The following is a 19,554-nucleotide window of genomic DNA, read 5'->3' on the forward strand; positions in this document are numbered from 1 at the left end:
CTTCCCTCTTTCATGGGGCTATGCCACACAAATAGCATGCATATGATTTGCATGCTATTTGTTTGTGCATAGCCCTGTAAAAGAAAATTGCTCCCAAAACAGTAGTTTTTACCATGTTGTTGGATCATTGTACATCCTGCCCTCAGTTTTGTTTATACTGAATTAGCTTGTGATTGCATGCTGTTTCTGACTGACAATAAACCATCTACATGCATTTCAAAGGCTTCCCCAATATAATTATGCACTGACCTTGTACTGTTCCACCAGAATATCCCTAGCTGTGTTGTAGATCATGGAATGCAGAGCACCAGAATACAGGGCAAGTGTATAGTCATAGTCAAAACCATAGATTTCAATGTCTGCCAAGCACACCTCATTGTTGGCATAGACTGTGGATGGATTCAGAAGGTTGCAAACACCAGGAGGAAGGAGATCTAAAAGATAAATAGGCAGATTTTTCTTTAAAGTGTCCTTTACACAATAGAAAGAAATATACAATTACACCTAGTCCACTGCCAGAAACACTCAGCTAGAGAAAACATTCCTAACAGTCTATACTAAGAAAGATTAGGTTCTTACCTCAACAATATTCTTTCTTATGGAGGTGTCTAGTGGTCCTGAATGCTAGGGGGCTTTGCATCTGAACCCACAAGTTGCTTGCAGAATGCTGTCAATCATCTTTTGAACTCTACCTTCTTCCCAGGGAGCTGCTCCTGCACCCTCAGTTTGTACAAAATCAATCAAGTAGTACTGTAATAACAAACATAAATGGAAGAAGGGAAACAAATCCCTGACACTACAATTCAGTTATGCTCTGCAGTGTTCTCCCTAGGGCCTTTTAGCCAGGCACTCCACCCGGCTAATTTAGATGACTGCCCGGCTGCCATCTATCGCGAATCCTGCCACTGCTGCTCAACATTTTAAAGAAAAAAAAAACCCACCTCTCACCGGCTTGGAGATTTCCCGTCTTAGCCCATAGCGAACTCATGCTTCAGGGCTCTAAGGTGTGCGTGCCGGCTTCCTTGCTCTTCACTCCGAAACCGGAAGTTACGTCCCGGGAGGAGGAGAAGAGATGGGAAGCCGGCACGCACACGTTAGAGCCCCAAAGCATGAGTTCACTACATGCTAAGGCAGGAGACAGGTCAAGGACATTGGGAAGCTTACAACTTGCTGCTTTTACTTTCTTCAGGCCTTCTTTGCTGCCGGGTCCTGCCTACTTTCTGTTTCCACGAAGTCAGGACCCAGCAACGAAGAAGGCCCGAAGCAAGGAAGAGCAGCAAGTTGTAAGCTTCCCTCCATCGCTAACCTATGGAAGATAGGTCAGCGATGGAGGGATGGGAAGAGAAATGCTGCTGCTGCTGCACCCAAGGGGGGAGGGGGAAGAGAAATGTTCTGCTGCAGTACCCTTTTTTTTTGGGGGGGGAAGAGAAATGTTCTACTGCGGCACCACTTTTTTGGGGGGAGGGGGAAGAGAAATGTTGCTGCTGCTGCTGCACCCAATTGGGGAGGGGGAGAGAAGTGCTGCTGCTGCAGCACCCAATTAGAGAGAGAGAGGGGAGAAAGAAGACCAGGGAAGGGAGAGGAAAGAGATGCCAAGACCATGGGAATGAAGGAAAGGAAAGGAGCTACCAGACCATGGAGGGAGCGGAGAGATGTCAGGGCATATGGGGGGATGGGGAGGAGGCAGATGCCAGACCAGGTGAAAGGAAGGAAGGAGAAGAGATGCCAGACAATGGAGTGGGGGATGGAAGGAGAGGAGAGAAATGCCAGAGCATGCGGGGAAGGAAAGGGAAACTAAAGGAGACAAAATGCCAGACCAGAGGGAAAGAAAGGAGAGGAAGTGCCAGAGAAGGAGGGAGAGGGAGAGATAGGAGGGAGATGCCAGGGCATGGGGAGAGAGAAGGGAAGGAGATAGAGATGCCAGACCATGAGGTGGAATGGGAAGGAAGGAAGGAAAGGAGAAGAGAAAGATGCCAGAGCATAGGGGAGGGAGTGAAGCTGAAATGAATCATGTACAAAAAGAGAGAAAGGGCACAGGATATACAGTTTATTGAAGGGACATAGAAAGAGGGAAGATGCCATATGGAACAGAGAGAGGGCGGACACTAGATGGAAAGGGCAGAGAGGGTGGACAGTGGATGCAAGGGGCAGAGAGAGGGTGGACAGTAGATGGAAGGGGTAGAGAGAGAGAGAGAGAGAGAGAGAGAGGGCAGAGGCTGGGTGGAAGGGGCAAAGAGAGAGGACAGATGTTGCATGGAAGGGAGCGAGGATAAACGCCGAATAGAAAGAAGAGAGTGAAGAAAAGATGATTAAAGCAGAAACAACAAAAGGTGGAAAAATTTTTACTTATTAAAACATATTATAAAAAGTTATTTACCCTCTCCTTCATATTTAACAAAATACCAATCAATCTGTTTGCACAAATAAAATCGTGCCAAACGAATCCGATTGCTTTCTTTGACTGGGTGAACAGAGAGCAGTGTTCTTCAACCTATTTACACCTATGGACCGGCGGAAATAAGAATTATTTTGTGGACTGGCAAACTACTAAGACTGAAATAAAAAACAATGTAAATAGTATTTTTATTTATTAATTAAATAACAATTTAAATTTATAGTAATTGACTTTTAGTGCGACTTCTGCTTCTTTGTTAGCAAATCAGATATACGTGGCTGCAGTTTTGTTTCTGAGAGACAAAGTGCTGCAATAACATCCATTCAATTTCTCTGTTAATTTTTATTATGGCTGAAAAAGTCTTCTCGCACAAATAAGAAATCGAAAAAAATAATCAACAATTTTATTGCTTTATCACTCAATGTTGGATATTCTTTTTCTAGTGATATCCAAAATTGAGACAATGACATCATTTTATGTCTCATACCAGAGTGACATCAGTAGATAATTCAATGATCTTTTCTTTACCACGAGAATCAAGTTCGTACAACTTTATATCTTCTAAGAAGGGATTATTAATCCAATGGTTACCCTTATGACGATCCTCATTTTCGGGGAAATAGTTATTAAAGTTTTCAGCTAACGCCCTTAAATGTTCACTTATTATTTTGAATATGACTTTCTGGTTGACATCAGCTGCAATCAAAAATTCTGCCAAAAGTGGAAATATTTCTACATCTTTCTCATGTACTCAACTATCCCAAAGAGCCAGCTTCTTTTTGAACGCATCCATTTTATTTCTCAATGTAAAAATATTTATACAAGATCCCTGAAGTGAAATATTAAATTCATTAAGAAGGTTAAAAATGTCCATCATGTATGCAAGCTTAGCCATCCATTTCTCATTTAAAAAAAGGTTCTGCTAAATTAGATTTTTGCTCTTGTAGAAACTGTTTTACCTCCTCTCTTAATTCGAAAAGGCATGCAAGAACCCTTCCTCTCGATAACCACCTCAGTTATGCATGGAGATGTTGGAGAAGATGTTGGTGGTGTGAGTCCATACTCTCACACAATATTGTGAACAGCCTGGAATTCATAACTTGACTACGAATTTCATTAACAATCTTTACTACATCATTTAACAATGTTTAGTTCAGCAGAAAGCTTCTTTGCAGCTAGATATTCCTGGTGGATTATGCAGCGAGTTGACAAGATTTCTGGGTGCATGACTTCCTTTATTTTTGCAACTACTCCTGAGCGAAATCCAATCATACTCACAGCATTATCCGTACACACTCCGATGCATTGCCTCCAGACTAAGCCTTGCGCTTGAAAATATTTATCAAGAGCATTAAATATCTAAGAACTAGTGGTCCGTCCAGGTAAGTCAAGGCAACAAAGAAGTTCTTCCTGAAAGTCTTCCTTTTCACTATACTTCATGAAGCACAGTAGGATAAGAAAGGTTACTCACATCAGTAGACTCATCAAGTTGAATTGTGAAATATCTCAATTTCTTTATCTCCTCTACAATTTACATTTCGATATCCATGGTCATATCAACAATTCTCCTCTGAATTGAGGTGTCCGACATGGGTATAGCCTCTAGCTTTTTAGTGGCTTGAGGTCCCAAATTCTCTCGTACAACATCTAAGAGACAGGGCTTTACTAACTCCTCACCAATCGTACACGACTTTCATTTTAGCTATTCGAAGAGCAATTAAATAAGATACTTGAAGCAGTGACTTGTCACTAGTCATCATCATTTTCATTACACTTTTCTGCATTTTTGTTTGATCACGTAATCTTTCAAAAAAGTCCAATGGCTTATCAATAAAATCTTTATGCTTCGAATGCAAATGGCGAGCAAGTTTGGAAGGTTTCATGGTGGTCATTTGACAGAATTTCAGAACACACTACACACAAAGGCCATGGCTATAGTTCACTACCAGGTGCTAATATGAAACCAAGCTTTAAATATATATCGTAATGTCTAACAAAGTTTCCTTTTGATTTTTTGGCTGGTATCGCACTTTCCGAAGTATCTACATATTTCTTTTTCTTTGTTTGTTCTGAATTTGAAGTACTAGTACTTGGCACATTTTGGGAAATATCACTACTTTTCTCGCAATTGTCTTTGCCTCAGTAAAAAAAAAAGGTTAAAATGTTTTGCTGTTTGCTTTTCTTTATTTCCATTTCATAGGGTTTTGAATTTTATGAAACAAAAGAACACAATGTTAGGTAGGAAAAAATACACCTGAGCGCAATAAAGTAGGAAGTCAGACTAACTGTAAGCCCGCAGATTGTGCACGCGATTTTGTCATAGTGGATATGCCGCCCATGTCTACCACACACATTCCTAATTTACATGATTTGATTAAAATTCCTCATGGATTGGCAGGAGATTTTTGTGGACCGGCACCAGTCTGCGGCCCACCGGTTAAAGAACACTGGGTTATATCATTGTATTTCTTTTTAGTTATTTTAGTTCAGTACTCTGCTTTTTCAGCAAAGTCAATTTAGGTAATAATGTAGCCTTTAGAGGCTCTGTTAGGGCTTTATATAAAAAGTGTTTTAGTCTAGGTTAGTTTTTTAGGTTGCAGTTGAGGAAAGTCTTTGTTTAGTATTTAATTCCCTTCCACCCTGTTTAGTGTTTAATTCCCTTCCACCCATCCCAAGGTTGATCTTTTGATTTATAGGCTCTTCAGCCAATCAGGAAGAGGACATTGCTTTGGTAGTATTTTTTTCTGCTTTCTCTTATTTTTCTTTCATCAGATGCAAGCACTTCTGCAACCACAGTATAGCTGGGAAACACTGTGTTGCCAAACCAGTTGCTCAGGTTACAGCTTCTATCTCTGTACAGACAGAAAATGTTACCCAAGCAGAGGGGGTGATTCAATGTGCAAGCTATCTTCAGCTTGAATCCCTCATGGAGGAAGTGAAGGAAAAGAGAGGAGAGGAGGTGGCAAGGCTGAGAAGCATCCACAAGAATGAGAGATACATTGATGAAATGCTTCATAAAGCATCAAAGATTTCTAGCATTAGGGAAGAATGGACCATGCTGATGGAGAAAAGCTGGACTCGGGTTACAAGACCATGCAGGATCGATACTGTGACTCCACCTACCCTTGAACTGAAGAATTAGTATGCAAGCCCTGGAAGTGGAGGAGATGAGAGCATCACAGGGAGAGGAAGGGCCAAAGCTTTAAATCTGGATCTGTGACCACTAGAAGGCAAAAGGTAATGGTGGTTGGCGATTCCCTTCTGAAGGGTACAGAAGCGTCCATTTGCAGATCAGACATAATGTCCCAGTTCAGGTATGCTGTCTACCTGGTGCCAAAATCCAAGATGTTACAGAGAGTTTGCCAAGACTCATCGAGCCTAATGACTATTATCTGATGCTACTCATCCACGTTTGCACTGATAGTCCAAATACATCAAAAGTGACTTCATGGCTCTGGGAGAGAAGGCGAAGCAGTCAAGTGCACAGGTGGTGTTCTCATCAATCCTTCCTGTCGAAGGTAAAGACCAGGGCAGAGAAACTTGCATCCTGGAGATGAAACCGTGGCTGGACGGTTGAGAACGTTTTGGCTTCCTGGACCATGGAATGATTTTCCAAGGGCTACTGAGCAGGGGATGGTGTGCATATATCAAAGAAGGGAAGAAATGTCTTCAGCAGCAGACTGACTAACCTACTGAAGAGGGCTGTAAACTAGAATCATTGAGGCAGGGTGATCAAAACCCCGAGGTAAGTATAAGCTCTCAGGTGAGTGAATCACTAAATACCTTTACGCAAATGGGAAAAGGGGGCAATGTCTGGAAAAGCACAGTTACTTACTGTGACAGGTGCTATCCGGGAACAGCAGGCTGATATTCTCACATGTGAGCGACGACATCCATGGAGCCCAGTACATACAGTATTAAAAGTGAACTATCACTAAGTTTTAAGAAACTTCACGACTGCCCACACCGTGCATGCATGAATGCCTTCTCGCCCGACGTGGACCCACAGCCAATCAGGGAAGGTGGGAGGAATGTGAGAATATCTTCCTGCTGTAACACCTGTTACGGTAAGTAACTGTGCTTTATCCTAGGACAAGCAGGCAACATGTGGGACTCCATAGCTTACTGAAATGGGATGGAGGGAGAGTTGGCCATTAAGAAGAAAATTAATTTTGTAATACTGCTTGGCTGAAACAACCATCTCGTCTTGAATAGGATTTGCAACCTTCAAAGCACAATTAAAGGCATAATATTTCGCCTTGGCCTTTAGCTCTTAATTTACTTCCTTTTGATGGCTACTTTTCTCAAAAGTTGCATTTCAGGCTTTATGAAATTAGTGTGGGCAAAACTAAATTCTCTGTTTCCTCCCCTACCATATTGTTCATCCCTTTCCCCAACCTTTTTATTTTTATTGTAATCCATTGATTCCCTCATGTTCTCAATTGTTTTTAAAGTTTTGTTTTAATTTTTTGTTTTATACCCTATTTAATTTTAAATTTTTTTATTGTAAACCGCTTAGATTTACCTTCTGGTTTTATATATTTTATATAATATATGTGGTATATTAAATAAATTGAACTTGAAATTGAACTATATTCCAAATACTACATTACAAATTAACCCCCTCCTTTACTAACGAGTAGCGCAGGTTTTAGCGTCAGCAGCGGCAGCAACTGCCCCCACACTCATATAATTCTTATGAGCGTTAGAGCAGTTACCGCCACTGCCAGCGCTAAAAACCATGCTATGTGTTAGTAAAGGAGGGGGTAAATATGGTATAAAAAAAAAAACAACATAGAAAAACATAGAAGATGACGGCAGAAAAGGGCTACAGCCCATCAAGTCTGCCCACTCTGCTTACCCACCCCCTGTCTATGCCCTAATGACCCAATTTCCTTATCTTGACCCTCGTAGGGATCCCACATGGGTATCCCATTTATTCTTAAAGTCTGGCACGCTGTCTGCCTCGATCACCTGCACTGGAAGCTTGTTCCAATGATCAACCACTCTCTCTGTGAAGAAATACTTTCTGGTGTCGCCATGAAATTTTCCGCCCCTGAGTTTGAGCGGGTGCCCTCTTGTGGCCGAGGGTCCCTTGAGAAAGAAAATATCATCTTCCACTTCGACACGTCCCGTGAGGTACTTAAATGTTTCAATCATGTCTCCCCTCTTCCTACGTTCCTCAAGAGTGTAGAGCTGCAATTTGTTCAGTCTCTCTTCGTACGAGAGACCCTTGAGCCCCGAGATCATCCTGGTGGCTGTCCATTGAACCGATTCAATTCTGCGCACATCTTTACTGTAATGTGGCCTCCAGAATTGCACACAGTACTCCAGATGAGGTCTCACCATGGCCCTGTACAACGGCATTATGACTTCAGGCTTTCGGCTGACGAAACTTCTATTGATACAACCCAATATCTGCCTTGCCTTAGATGAAGCCTTCTCCACTTGATTGGCAGTTTTCATGTCTGCACTGATGATTACTCCTAAATCTCGTTCTGCTGAAGTCCTAGTTAAAGTTTCTCCGTTCAAGAAGTACGTCCTGCATGGATTTCCGCTTCCGAGGTGCATGACCTTACATTTCTTAGCATTGAAGCCTAGCTGCCAGGTTGAGGACCAACTTTCCAATGTAAGCAGGTCCTGCGCCATATAATTCTGTAAACTGCATTCACTTACTTACATAGTTTGGCGTCATCGGCGAATAGTGTTATTTTACCTTGAAGCCCTTGAGTCAGATCCCCTATGAATATGTTGAAAAGGAGTGGACCCAGGACCGAGCCCTGCGGCACTCCACTGGTCACCTCCGATGTTTTAGAGAGGGTACCATTAACCACCACCCTCTGAAGTCTGCCACTCAGCCAATCATTGACCCATGCAGTTAGTGTCTCTCCTAACCCCATCGATTCCATCTTGCTTAGCAGCCTGCGGTGTGGGACACTGTCAAAAGCTTTCCTGAAGTCCAGGTACACGACGTCCAAAGACTCTCCCAAGTCCAACTTTCTTGTTACCCAGTCAAAGAAGCTGATGAGATTGGATTGGCAGGACCTACCCTTGGTGAATCCATGCTGACTGGGATCCCGAAGATTCCCTTCATTCAAGATCGTGTCCAATTTGCTTTTAATTAGTGTTTCCATGAGTTTGCACACTATTGATGTGAGACTCACCGGTCTATAATTCGCAGCCTCTGCCCTGCAACCCTTTTTATGCAGAGGAACGACATTAGCTAATTTCCAGTCCAGGGGAACTTTCCCCTTACTTAGGGAGAGATTGAATAGCTCAGCCAACGGTTTCGCCAGGACATCGCTCAATTCTCTGAGCATTCTTGGGTGCAAATTGTCTGGTCCCATGGCTTTGTTCACCTTGAGTCTTGCCAGTTCACTGTAAACTTCACCTGGTGTGAACTCAAAATTCTGAAACGGGTCTTCTGTGCTTTGTGTTGCCTTCAACTGGGGACCGTGTCCCGGTGCCTCACAGGTGAAGACTGAGCAGAAGTATTCATTCAGTAGTTCGGCTTTATCGGAATCTGCTTCCACGTAACTTCCGTCCGGTCTTCTAAGGCGTACTATCCCACCTTTGTTCCTTTTTCTGTCACTAATATACCTGTGTTCCTTTTCTGTCACTAATATGCCTGAAGTATATAGGTAATACCACTAGTATACCTATATACTGTCCTAACCAGAAGATGGAAGTTTTGGCCTTTAAAGTTATCACCTTATTTTCCCTTTTTTAACATTTAGGGCTCCTTTTACAAAGGTGCATTAGGGCCTTAAAGTGCAGAATAGCGAATGCTAAATTGCCGCACACACTAGCCACTACCGCCTCCTTTTAAGCAGGTAGTAATTTTTCAGCTAAATCTTGTGCGTGCACTAAAAATGCTAGCGTACCTTAGTTAAAGGAGCCCCTAGTTTATTTAAAATATTTCTTAACCACTCTGTCCACTTGTTCTAAGTGGTGTACATAATTACACACAGAATCATAATTAAACAGATAAAACCAATAAGACATATCATCAATAACAATGCATCTGTATCAAAAGAAAACAAAATTGTCTTCAGCATAATAAATTCTTATTCTGAGAAAGTCTAGAGAAAAAAATACTTTAAAATACTTTCCGAATTGGAGCATTGATGTTAATGAAAGCAGTTCTACTCAAACTGTTCCAATTTGTACATCCTCTACAGTATTTGAAACACTGCAGTATGGTTCACATCTAATGTCACTTGTTTCACCGATGAGATTTATAGTAACAATTTCTCTTTAGATCTTAAACTATACACCAAAGAATAAGTCTCCAATTATAATGTCAAAGCAGGTGGCGCCTCCTTATTCAAAGCTTTAAAAATAAGGACAAGCACTTTAAAATCTAATGCACCAATAAACTGGTAGCCAATTAAGGGGTTCTTTTACTAAGGCACGCTAGTCGATTTAGCGCACGCTAAATGCTAACGCACCTATTATATTCTATAGATGCGTTAGCATGTGCTAATATTTAAGGCGCACTAAAACGGCTAGCACACCTTAGTAAAAGGACCCCTAAATTCTTTCAATCTAGATTAAATATGTTCAAATCTAGGTAAACCTAACAGCCTAGCAGCAGAATTTTTAATAATCTGGGAGAATGAACTACACATTTAGAGCAATCTAGATAAAAACAAGTTGCAATAATCCAACAAATAGGATCAATGATTGCAATACTGTATGAAAATTCTCTATAGATAAAGATTTTAGATGCCTCAAAATTTTTAATCTAAAGAAAGTGTTCTGAACCACATTCTTTACTTGCAGCTTAAAATAAAGCTATGAATCAATGATGACAAAGATATCTACACTCAAGTTAAATCCTAATATCAACAGTACAGCGCTGCAGAAATAATTAATAGTAGTAGTATCACTACACTTAACTAAACTAGGTAACTGCATGGGATTTGTTTGATTTGATAGAAACAAAATCTGTGTTTGCTCTACATTCAATTTCAATCTATTTGCACTCAACCATAATTTCAGCATTCACATATATGTTGCCAAATGAGTCAGTCTCAGTTACAGACCCATCACTAAAAAATAAAATTAGATGTCATCTGTATACAAACAATACTGACTCCTAAACTAGACAATACTTGACAAATAGGAGTTAAATAAATGTTGCATAAGACTTCCGAAAGGGCAGAACCTTGAAGAACTTCTGTGCAAATGGATTTTCTCCTACAAAACCTGGGGGGGGGGGGAACGATAAATGAGAAATGACTTAAATCAGTTCCGATACTTTACCTTGAATACCAAAAGAAAAGTCTATTCAACAAGATCATGTGATGAATGGTATCAAAAGCAGTGGAGATATCAAGAAAAACCATAAGATGTTTATTAGCATTTGTTTTATTGCTTCATCACCCAGATCAAAACCAGTACGAATATCATCCAAGACTAAAATCAATAATGTCTCAGTAGAATATTTCAATCTAAAACCATACTGGCAAGCATCAAGTATTTAATTATGTTCCAGAAAATCTTGTAGTTGATTTAATATGACTTTTTCTAATATTTTTAACATAAATTTTAAAGAAGACATAAGTTGATAATTTACTGTCTATGTTCACGCCTTCAATAACGGACAGACTGCTGCTATTTTCAAGGCATCTGGAACTCTCGCTTCAAAAAATTATTTATTTACAATTACTGTTAATAGAACTGATAAGTCATCTCTCAAGTTCTTAATTTCAGGACTACAATTATCTAGTGGACAATTTTCTTTGAGATACTTCAGAAAAATTCATCAAATAATTTGCAATGCAAATTGATTGTTCGGACAGTGGCATCAAAAAATCTTGTGATATCATTAATCTTTTTCACAAAAAATGCAAAATCAGCAAATTCTTGATATGAAATGCAACAGGGTGAATGAAGAAGGAGAAGTTAAATATTTTACCATCTTAAAATACCATTGAGAAGAAAAAAAAGCCTTACAAATTTTATCATTATAAAATTTTATTTTTTTTTCATTCAAAATCTCCTGCTGGTAGATTTTCAAGCATATTTTATATTCAGATTTATGATACGATACCAGGATATTTATGTCCATTTTCTTAGGTCTTGTTTCAACCATTCTCAAAACATCAGGAAACCATGGAACATCGGAGAACCATATAGTACATCATTTCAATTGGGCAAATTGATCTAAACATGTTTTCTCAGCACTTGACAGCATCAGAGACATACAAATCATCCAAAACAGCTAACTCAAGTGTCCAAATATTTTTAAATTTCAACAAAATCAATCAATTTGATCCCTAATCATTGTTTTCTCTTTGGGCACCACATTCCACACTTAAAAAAAAAAAAGAACCAACAGAAGGATAAAATAATGATCAGACCATGGAACAGGACATACTGAAGTTAAAATCTGGTGACTACATAAAAAAGCATTATCTAAAAATCATAAATCTAACAAATGTCCTGCATTATGTGTACTGCCAGGTAAAACTCAGCTCCAGCCTAAACCTAACAGAAAAGCCTCTGAGAAATCTGAAACAACAGCATCAGAAGTTAACAAATCAAAATGTAAATTAAAATCCCCTAGCAATACTGTATTATGTGATTAAATATTATTAGGTAGTAAGATAGCTACCGTATTAAGCAAGAACTGTCTGCTTATAGGGGCAATTTTCACAAGACAATATTATTTGCAATGTTGGCAGGCACTTTTAATCTATGTACATTGCACTAAATTTTCAAAATGAAATTGCTTGCTTGCATTGTTTCTTTATGGAAATTAACAACTGCAAAATACACATGCTAAAATTATCAGGCAGCCAATCAGGGAAATGACATCAATGCATTTTAAAATCTATCACCTTCAGAATGTTAATGGTTGTTCTGCTTTGCCTTGAGCAATAAGTTACACATAATAAATCACATCAGTAGAAATCTCTGGACTAGCTTTGATGTCTTTGAAGAGGGGCAGCAGTAGTGGCAAAATCATTCTCTGCAGCTACAGAAGAGAGTAATGATGGCCAGAATGACCATGCCTGCTGAGAAGCCTGAAACGAATGACAATCACAGGGCAGTTTCTGCTTCCATAGCACAGCAGAGGGAAAGGAGATGGGACGATATACTGCCTTTCTGTGGCTACTCCTTCACTGGGATGTGCAATGGGTCACAAATATCTATTTAAGATGTTTTGTGCAGTTGGGCAGGCAGAAAAAGAGTATACATTACTTTTAATACATAAAAGTCATATAATTATACTAGAATGTGTGCAACAATCCATACATTGGTAACCCTACATCAGTGCTTCTCAAGCCCCTTCTGAAGGCACATCTAACCAGTCTGGTTTTCAAGATTTCTACAATGAATATGCATGAGATAGATTTAAATAAAATCTGCCTACAATATATGCAAATATATCAGGCTAAATATGCTTGAGGAGCAGGTTCAGATTCAGAAGCACTCTCCTAGATGTTCAGCACAATAGTAATCTAAGCTTACTGCAGATCACTATAAATTCCTTATTAGACCCAGTGGAAATGTACTGGGTGCCCAAAAAATCATTTACCCAGGCAAATGAGTATTTTCTCAGCAGCTGCCCCTCAACAATGTGCCCTAGGCAGCCACTTAGTCTGCCTAGGGCCTAGTAGCAACAGAAGGCCAGAATATTTGCTTTAAGGTTGGGAATGCCTGTATTGTATAAGCTAGGTAAGATTTGTAACATTAACACCAGAGTCTGGAAAACAATTTTTCTCTTATGATATTTTATTATTACTTTGTTGACAATAATCTGTACTTGTAGTTTGCCTAAAGAACATTCGAATGAGTGAAAGAAACTTCAAATAAATAAACTAGTAGGAGACAGTCATAAAGACATGTGCCATGTTCTTTGACTCCAAATTAACAGAGTATAAAGTGTTCCAAATAAACAAAACAAGTTCATTTGTTGCTTAAGAGGATTACTGCTAAAAACGCTGCTAGTAATCAGAGGAAGAAAATTCATTCTTTGCCTTCAAACTGCTGCTACTTTAAGCTGAATGGAAGCCTTTGATCAGAATATACAGCAGTACACAATGCCCTGAGCTAAAATCTTTAAACTGTTATTTCTGGAATGTGCAATAGGACTGCACAACCCTTTACTGTCATGGTGCTCAACTCATAAAAACACCCCTCTGCAGAATCAACAAGTCAGTTGAACAAAACATTTTTGTAGTCAAAATTTTGCTACTGAAAATACAGTATGAGTATTAGCCCTAGTGGTTAGAGAAGTAAGCAGACAACCAGGGAAATTGGTTCAAATTCCATTAATGCTCCTTGTGATCTTGGGCAAGTTACTTAACCCTCCATTGTCTCAGGTAGAAAATCAGACTGCAAGCTCTCTGGGAACAGAGAAATTACTTAATATATCCTGAATATAAGAACATAAGAATAGCCTTCCTGGGTCAGACCAATGGTCCATCAAGCCCAGTAGCCCGTTCTCACGGTGGCCAATTCAGGTCACTAGTACCTGGCCATAACCCAAGGTGTAGCAATATTCCATGCTACCAATAAAGGGCAAGCAGTGGCTTCCCCCATGTCTTTCTCAATAACAGACTATGGACTTTTCCTCCAGGAACTTGTCCAAACATTTCTTAAAACCAGCTACACTATCTGCTCTTACCACATCCTCAGGCAACGCATTCCAGAGCTTAACTATTCCTAAGTGGAAAAAAAAAAAAATTCCTCCTATTGGTTTTAAAAACATTTCCCTGTAACTTCATCGAGTGTCCCCTAGTCTTTGTAATTTTTGACGGAGTGAAAAATCAATCCACTTGTATCCATTCTACTCCACTCAGGATTTTGTAGACTTCAATCATTTATCTCCCCTCTTTTCCGTCTCTTTTCCAAGCTGAAGAGCCCTAACCGTTTTGGTCTTTCCTCATACAAGAGGAGTTCCATCCCCTTTACCATCTTGGTCGCTCTTCTTTGAACCTTTTCTAGTGCCACTATATCTTTCTTGAGATAAAGAGACAGAATTGAACGCAATACTCTAGATGAGGTCGCACCATGGAATGATACAGGGGCATTATGACATTCTTAGTCTTGTTAATCATCCCTTTTTTAATAATTTCCATCATCCTATTTGCTTTTTTGGCCACCGCCACACATTGGGCGGAAGGTTTCATCGTACTGTCTACAATGATACCCAGATCCTTTTCTTGGGCGATAACCCCCAAGGTGGACCGTAGCATCCAGCAACTGTGATTCAGGTTATTCTTCCCAATGTGCATCACTTTGCATTTGTCCACATTAAATTTCATCTGCCATTTGGAAGCCCAGTCTTCCAATTTCTTAAGGTCCTCCTGCAATTTTTCACAATCCACATGCATTTTAACAACTTTGAACAGTTTAGTGTCATCTGCAAATTTAATCGCCTCACTCTGACCTAAACACATTTAAATAAAATTGTGAAGAAAAGTTAAGAGACATGGGTTAAAAATCGGGGAAGCTAGGGTTCTCACTCCTTATGGCTTTGGGCAAGGCACTTTGGAAGTTCTATCCTCAGGTACAAGCTTAAATTGCAGGTTCTCAAAGGACAAGGAAAGATCTACATAAAGGTAACTCACGTTTGAGATAAGTGAAAGGCATGAACTAAATCCAATTACATAAATTGCTGCTCATACTATGTGGCATATTACAAACATTAGCAGCGTGTCTTTTACAGAAGGGATAAAAAATTAAAATCTTCTCTACTCTGCCAGCATAAACCATTCTGTAGCACTGGCCACAAGTCAGGACAAAAGCCTCAGTGAACTAGTCAGACTTCCTTTCCTCTAAAAATTTTCCCAGTATTAATAATAATATACACCCCAAAAGTGGACAGGCTAAATTAGTTTTACCGTTGTTATGTGCTTAGCACACATTCTCCTTTAAATAATACAATGTTAAAACAGGTTTAACAAACCTAGATGCTTCAACTACCAAGAGAAAAAAAAAAAAAAGCAAGCCTCAGGGCTCATGGTTTTCCCCTGCAAAAAGCATAGCACAATGCAAAACTCATACTAGGCTTGTAAGAACCCACAGCTAACTGCCAGTCAGAAGCAAAGGCATCCAGTGTTCCCAAGATGATCCATGAACAGGATTAGGCTGCCAAATAGTAAACAACCAGACTGCCACGTCCTCATCTCTTATCACGTTCAGTCGTGTGCCCATACTTTTGCAGTCGACAACACGATTACTCTGCAGGCTTGTGATAAAAGAGTAAACCCTGCTTAACCCTACAGCCTAGTGATGACATCAGTTTATCTGCAGTGACCCGTGTGTACCCAAACCTCATCAGTGATGTCATTTCTCAGGAGTCAAAGGTGCAGTATCAACAGTTTCACAATCAGCACAGACTTTATAAATAAAACCCCCATTTTTATTTAAGAAGTCAGCTTCTACACAAAGTGCAATGAATGCTAGAAAGTAGTTGCAATGTAATCTGTTAATCTTCCAGATTTCTTCCCCTCCACTCTAAAAACTTATCTAAGGTCAGCAGCAAATTCCAATGTCAGCAAAAAAGAAATACAGCCTAGGTCATCTTAGCAGGAATACTAGCTGAGTGGGTTTAGAAAGAAAGAAAAATGGATTAGCAGGATGTGGGGAAACTGGTTTCACTTCAAATTTAAGGCAAGGGCTTTGTGAAAGTAAGCCACTTAATCTCACCATCAACATCCCTTTCCAGTTTATGTACCATTTTCCACTTAACAATTCACACTCCTGATATTGTGCAAATCCATCAGCACTAAATTTGAAATGATTTTTCTCCCTACGAACAAGGCAGTATTTACAAAAAAGAGAAACAAGTGAGAGGAAGAAAAAAATCTGAAAGATGAACTGAGATTACAACAGATCCACTTTCAAACCACAGTTTTGAGCTGTCTTCAAAGAATACCTTTACACTCAACCAACAAAAAGGTTTGACTAGCCTCCCAGACCTATCAGCTCCCTCCCACCCACCCTGGGCTCCCCCCAGGCCTACTTTATCAGTACTGGTAATCTAGTGGTGTAATTGAGGTAGGAGTGATCTTTAGTGGGTACTGCCCTTGTTGTCTGTGCTTGCAAAACAGTTGCCCCAAATTCTAGAGGCAGTTTTGCTGGACTACTGTTAGAGATCCCTGACATGGGCAGCAGTGACTAGGGATAGCTCCTGTCCCAACTACACCACCAGGTCTTGTAAAGTAGAGTAGGCCAGACCAGGGAGGGGGGAGGGGGGCTGCTGCTGATTTTAGGAGGAGGGGCAGATAGATTGTCCACAAGGGGTTCTAATCCTATTTGAGGGTTGGAAAAAAAGAAGAGGAGGAAGTAGTTAATACGTTTTTCATAGATTTTAGCTGTTTGTCAAGTAGGAACCAGTTAGATAAAATGTAAAAAAAAAATAATGTTCAGTGTGAGAGCCAAGACCATCACTTATGGCAAACACTGTTAACTTACACTAGAAAGTGGAATTTGATAATAAAATCAACTTAATTGAATATAAACTGATCTGGTATACTGATAGGAATAAATAATATATGCAAACACTTAACATTTTGAATCCCCCCTATACATTTTTGCCTGCTGGGTGGCATGAAAGAGTAGTAAGGTGGAGTCAGTGAAGAACTATGCAATATTATATATGTTTCCATTGGCTAACTAGTCAGTGAAATTAGCTCATACATAGTCTGAGAAATTTTTGAAAGTCCTTTATTATCTAACCTTCAGATAATTTAAAAGTCAATTGGGACTCTAGAGAAAAGATTAAAAACTGGAGCACCATTTTAAAGAAGATGGGGTGAAGACAGGATGATGGCAGTTAACAGTGTTTATAACACAAAACAAAAGCATCAATTCCACTGACAAAAATGATGAGGTTCACACTAGAAAGTGGAATTTGATAATAAAATCAACTTAATTGAATATAAACTGATCTGGTATACTGATAGGTCATCTATGGGAAGGAGTCAGGGCCTCAGACCATATTGCTATATCTCATATCGGCCAATGGCCGTTTTGACCAACTGCAATTGTAGTTTTAATCATTGAACCATCTCTGTCCCTTCTAATATTTAAAATATTTAATGAAAAATCTTTATGTGCAAAAATAGCAGATTTTATAATGTGCAAAAGCAGCAAAGCAGCAATTTTATAATAAATTAAATTGATCTTCTTTAAAATGGTGCTCCAGTTTTTAATCTTTTTTCTAGAGTACTTGATTGACTTTTGAATTATCTGAGGGTTAGATAATAAAGGATCTTTCAAAAAATTCTCAGACTATGTATGAGCTAATTTCACTGACTGGTCAGCCAATGGAAACATTTATAATATTAAACAGTTTTTCACTGACTCCACCTGACTACTCTTTCATGCCACCCAGCAGGCAAAAATGTATAGGGGGGGAATTCAAAATGTTAAGTGTTTGCATATATTATTTATTCCTATACCTATAGCATATGCTATATTTTATGCACACACTATCCCTCCATGGAAGAGTCTTCTTCGCAGAAGGGAACCAAGATAATACTCTCCTGACCAGCGGAGAGCAGGACTATCCATTAGACAAGACTAAGCAGTACCTAAAAGAGTGTCATCTTCAGGGGGTGGGGGGAAGAAAGAGACAGCAGACCTAACTATAGTTCCAAAGAAATCGATCCCGACCGTCTTCTAAACTCAAAGAACCAACAGTGCCTACTACTATTAAGAAGGGTTCATGTTTAAAAAGTCTCTACCTATCTTTTGTCACATTTCATGCTATACAGCCCTATAAGGATAACCAGAAATTGTAATTTATTTGCCTATCCAAAGATCACCCTTAGATACAGGTCCTTTTTGGATAGAACTTTTATGTTTCAAGCAGGTAAACAGCAATCCTGGTTAGGTAATTACATCAATGGAGCCAGGTAGACCTATAGCACATTTCAGAAAGAAATCAAGATTGCATTCTTTGATAAAGAATTGCATTCATTTCTTAAAGAGAAGTTATACTAATTACAATAATTTTACCAGGACTATTCTTAAGAAATATGTTGTACTTTTGCTATTTGTATTTTGCTGATAGTCCAGCTCTCTTCGGTGTAAACCGCCTAGAAATCGTCTGATTGGGGCAGTATAGAAGAATAAAGTTATGTTATATATTCACTTGGGAAAATTATTTTTGGAAACGTGTCCTCAGTTGTGTGAGAGAAGATTGTGAGCCCGCCGGGACAGATATGGAAAAATGCTTAAGTACTTGAATGTAATAACCGCTTAGACAGCCTCCATTGATAGGCGGTGTATAAAAAAACATTAATAAAAACTTGGATATATGTCTTTAGAGTGTGTGGGGGGGAAGCAAATTTGGGGCCTGATAATTAACAGGGAGAAGGACTTAAGACTAAAGTTTAACCTAGTGCGCAAAATCAGAGTTATGATGGTAATAGGAAATGAACGCACATAAACCACAGTAAAGGGACGCGGAGACTGGAGAATCTCGGGACGGCGCTTATTGACACCGAGCCCGGCGCCCCTCACCTTGCACCAGTTTCTTCATGTCGTTGTAGCGGCCCCACAGGAAGCTCTTGCCCTCCACCTTGGGGGCGGTGGAGGAGGAGGACGAGAAGCTGCGGCCGGACGCGCTCTCCTCGGCTCTGCGGGACTGCGGCCGCTGCGCCCCTCCGCTCTCGCTGCAGAAGGTGGCCCGGGCTCCCTCTCTGAGGCCCGGACCGAGGCTCCTCAGGAGAAGGAGACGGCGGCAGCAGCCGCCGCCAGAAGCGCACACGAAAGGCGCCATTGTCGCCCGCGCCGGGCCTCGCGCTTCTTTCCCGTAACCAACCGGCAAACAGGCACAGCGCCCGCTCGCCTCATCGACTACCAGCTCGCGCCGGCACAAACAACAGAAGCCAGACGCGTTGCTCCGCCCACAGGAGGAGGAGCCAGGCAAGCTGAAGCCTCGCCCAAGCTGAGGAGATTCGGATTGGAACCCAGTCTGGGCAATGGTGAATGGGCGGGGAGTGAAGCTATAAAGTGCGCTAGGCTTTGTGCCCGAGCCAACTTCTGGTTGTTTTTTTTGGTGCTGTTGCAGAGCTGCCAAGTTACCCAGGTCCAGGAAGAACACTTTCCGTCTGGTCCTAGAAACATGACAGCAGATAAAGGCCAAATGGCCCATCTAGTCTGCTCATCCACAGTAACCATTATCTCTT

The 19,554-nt window shown here is 40.2% G+C and overlaps 1 protein-coding gene across 1 annotated transcript in view; it reads right to left on the reverse strand.

Annotated features, from left to right (window-relative positions):
- Window positions 1–19,261, reverse strand: part of NT5DC2 (5'-nucleotidase domain containing 2) — a 137,886-nt gene extending 118,625 nt beyond the window's left edge. The window contains exons 1-2 of the mRNA XM_033922266.1: window positions 18,887–19,261; window positions 250–434 (exon numbers count right to left, since the gene is read on the reverse strand). Coding sequence (XP_033778157.1) covers window positions 250–434; window positions 18,887–19,145 — 444 coding nt within the window. The 5' untranslated portion in view covers window positions 19,146–19,261. The remainder of the gene's footprint in view (window positions 1–249; window positions 435–18,886) is intronic.
- Window positions 19,262–19,554: the final 293 nt, after the last annotated feature.

The sequence above is a fragment of the Geotrypetes seraphini genome, chromosome 1 (genome assembly GCF_902459505.1).
Source record: "Geotrypetes seraphini chromosome 1, aGeoSer1.1, whole genome shotgun sequence".
Classification (NCBI taxonomy): Eukaryota; Metazoa; Chordata; class Amphibia; order Gymnophiona; family Dermophiidae; genus Geotrypetes; species Geotrypetes seraphini.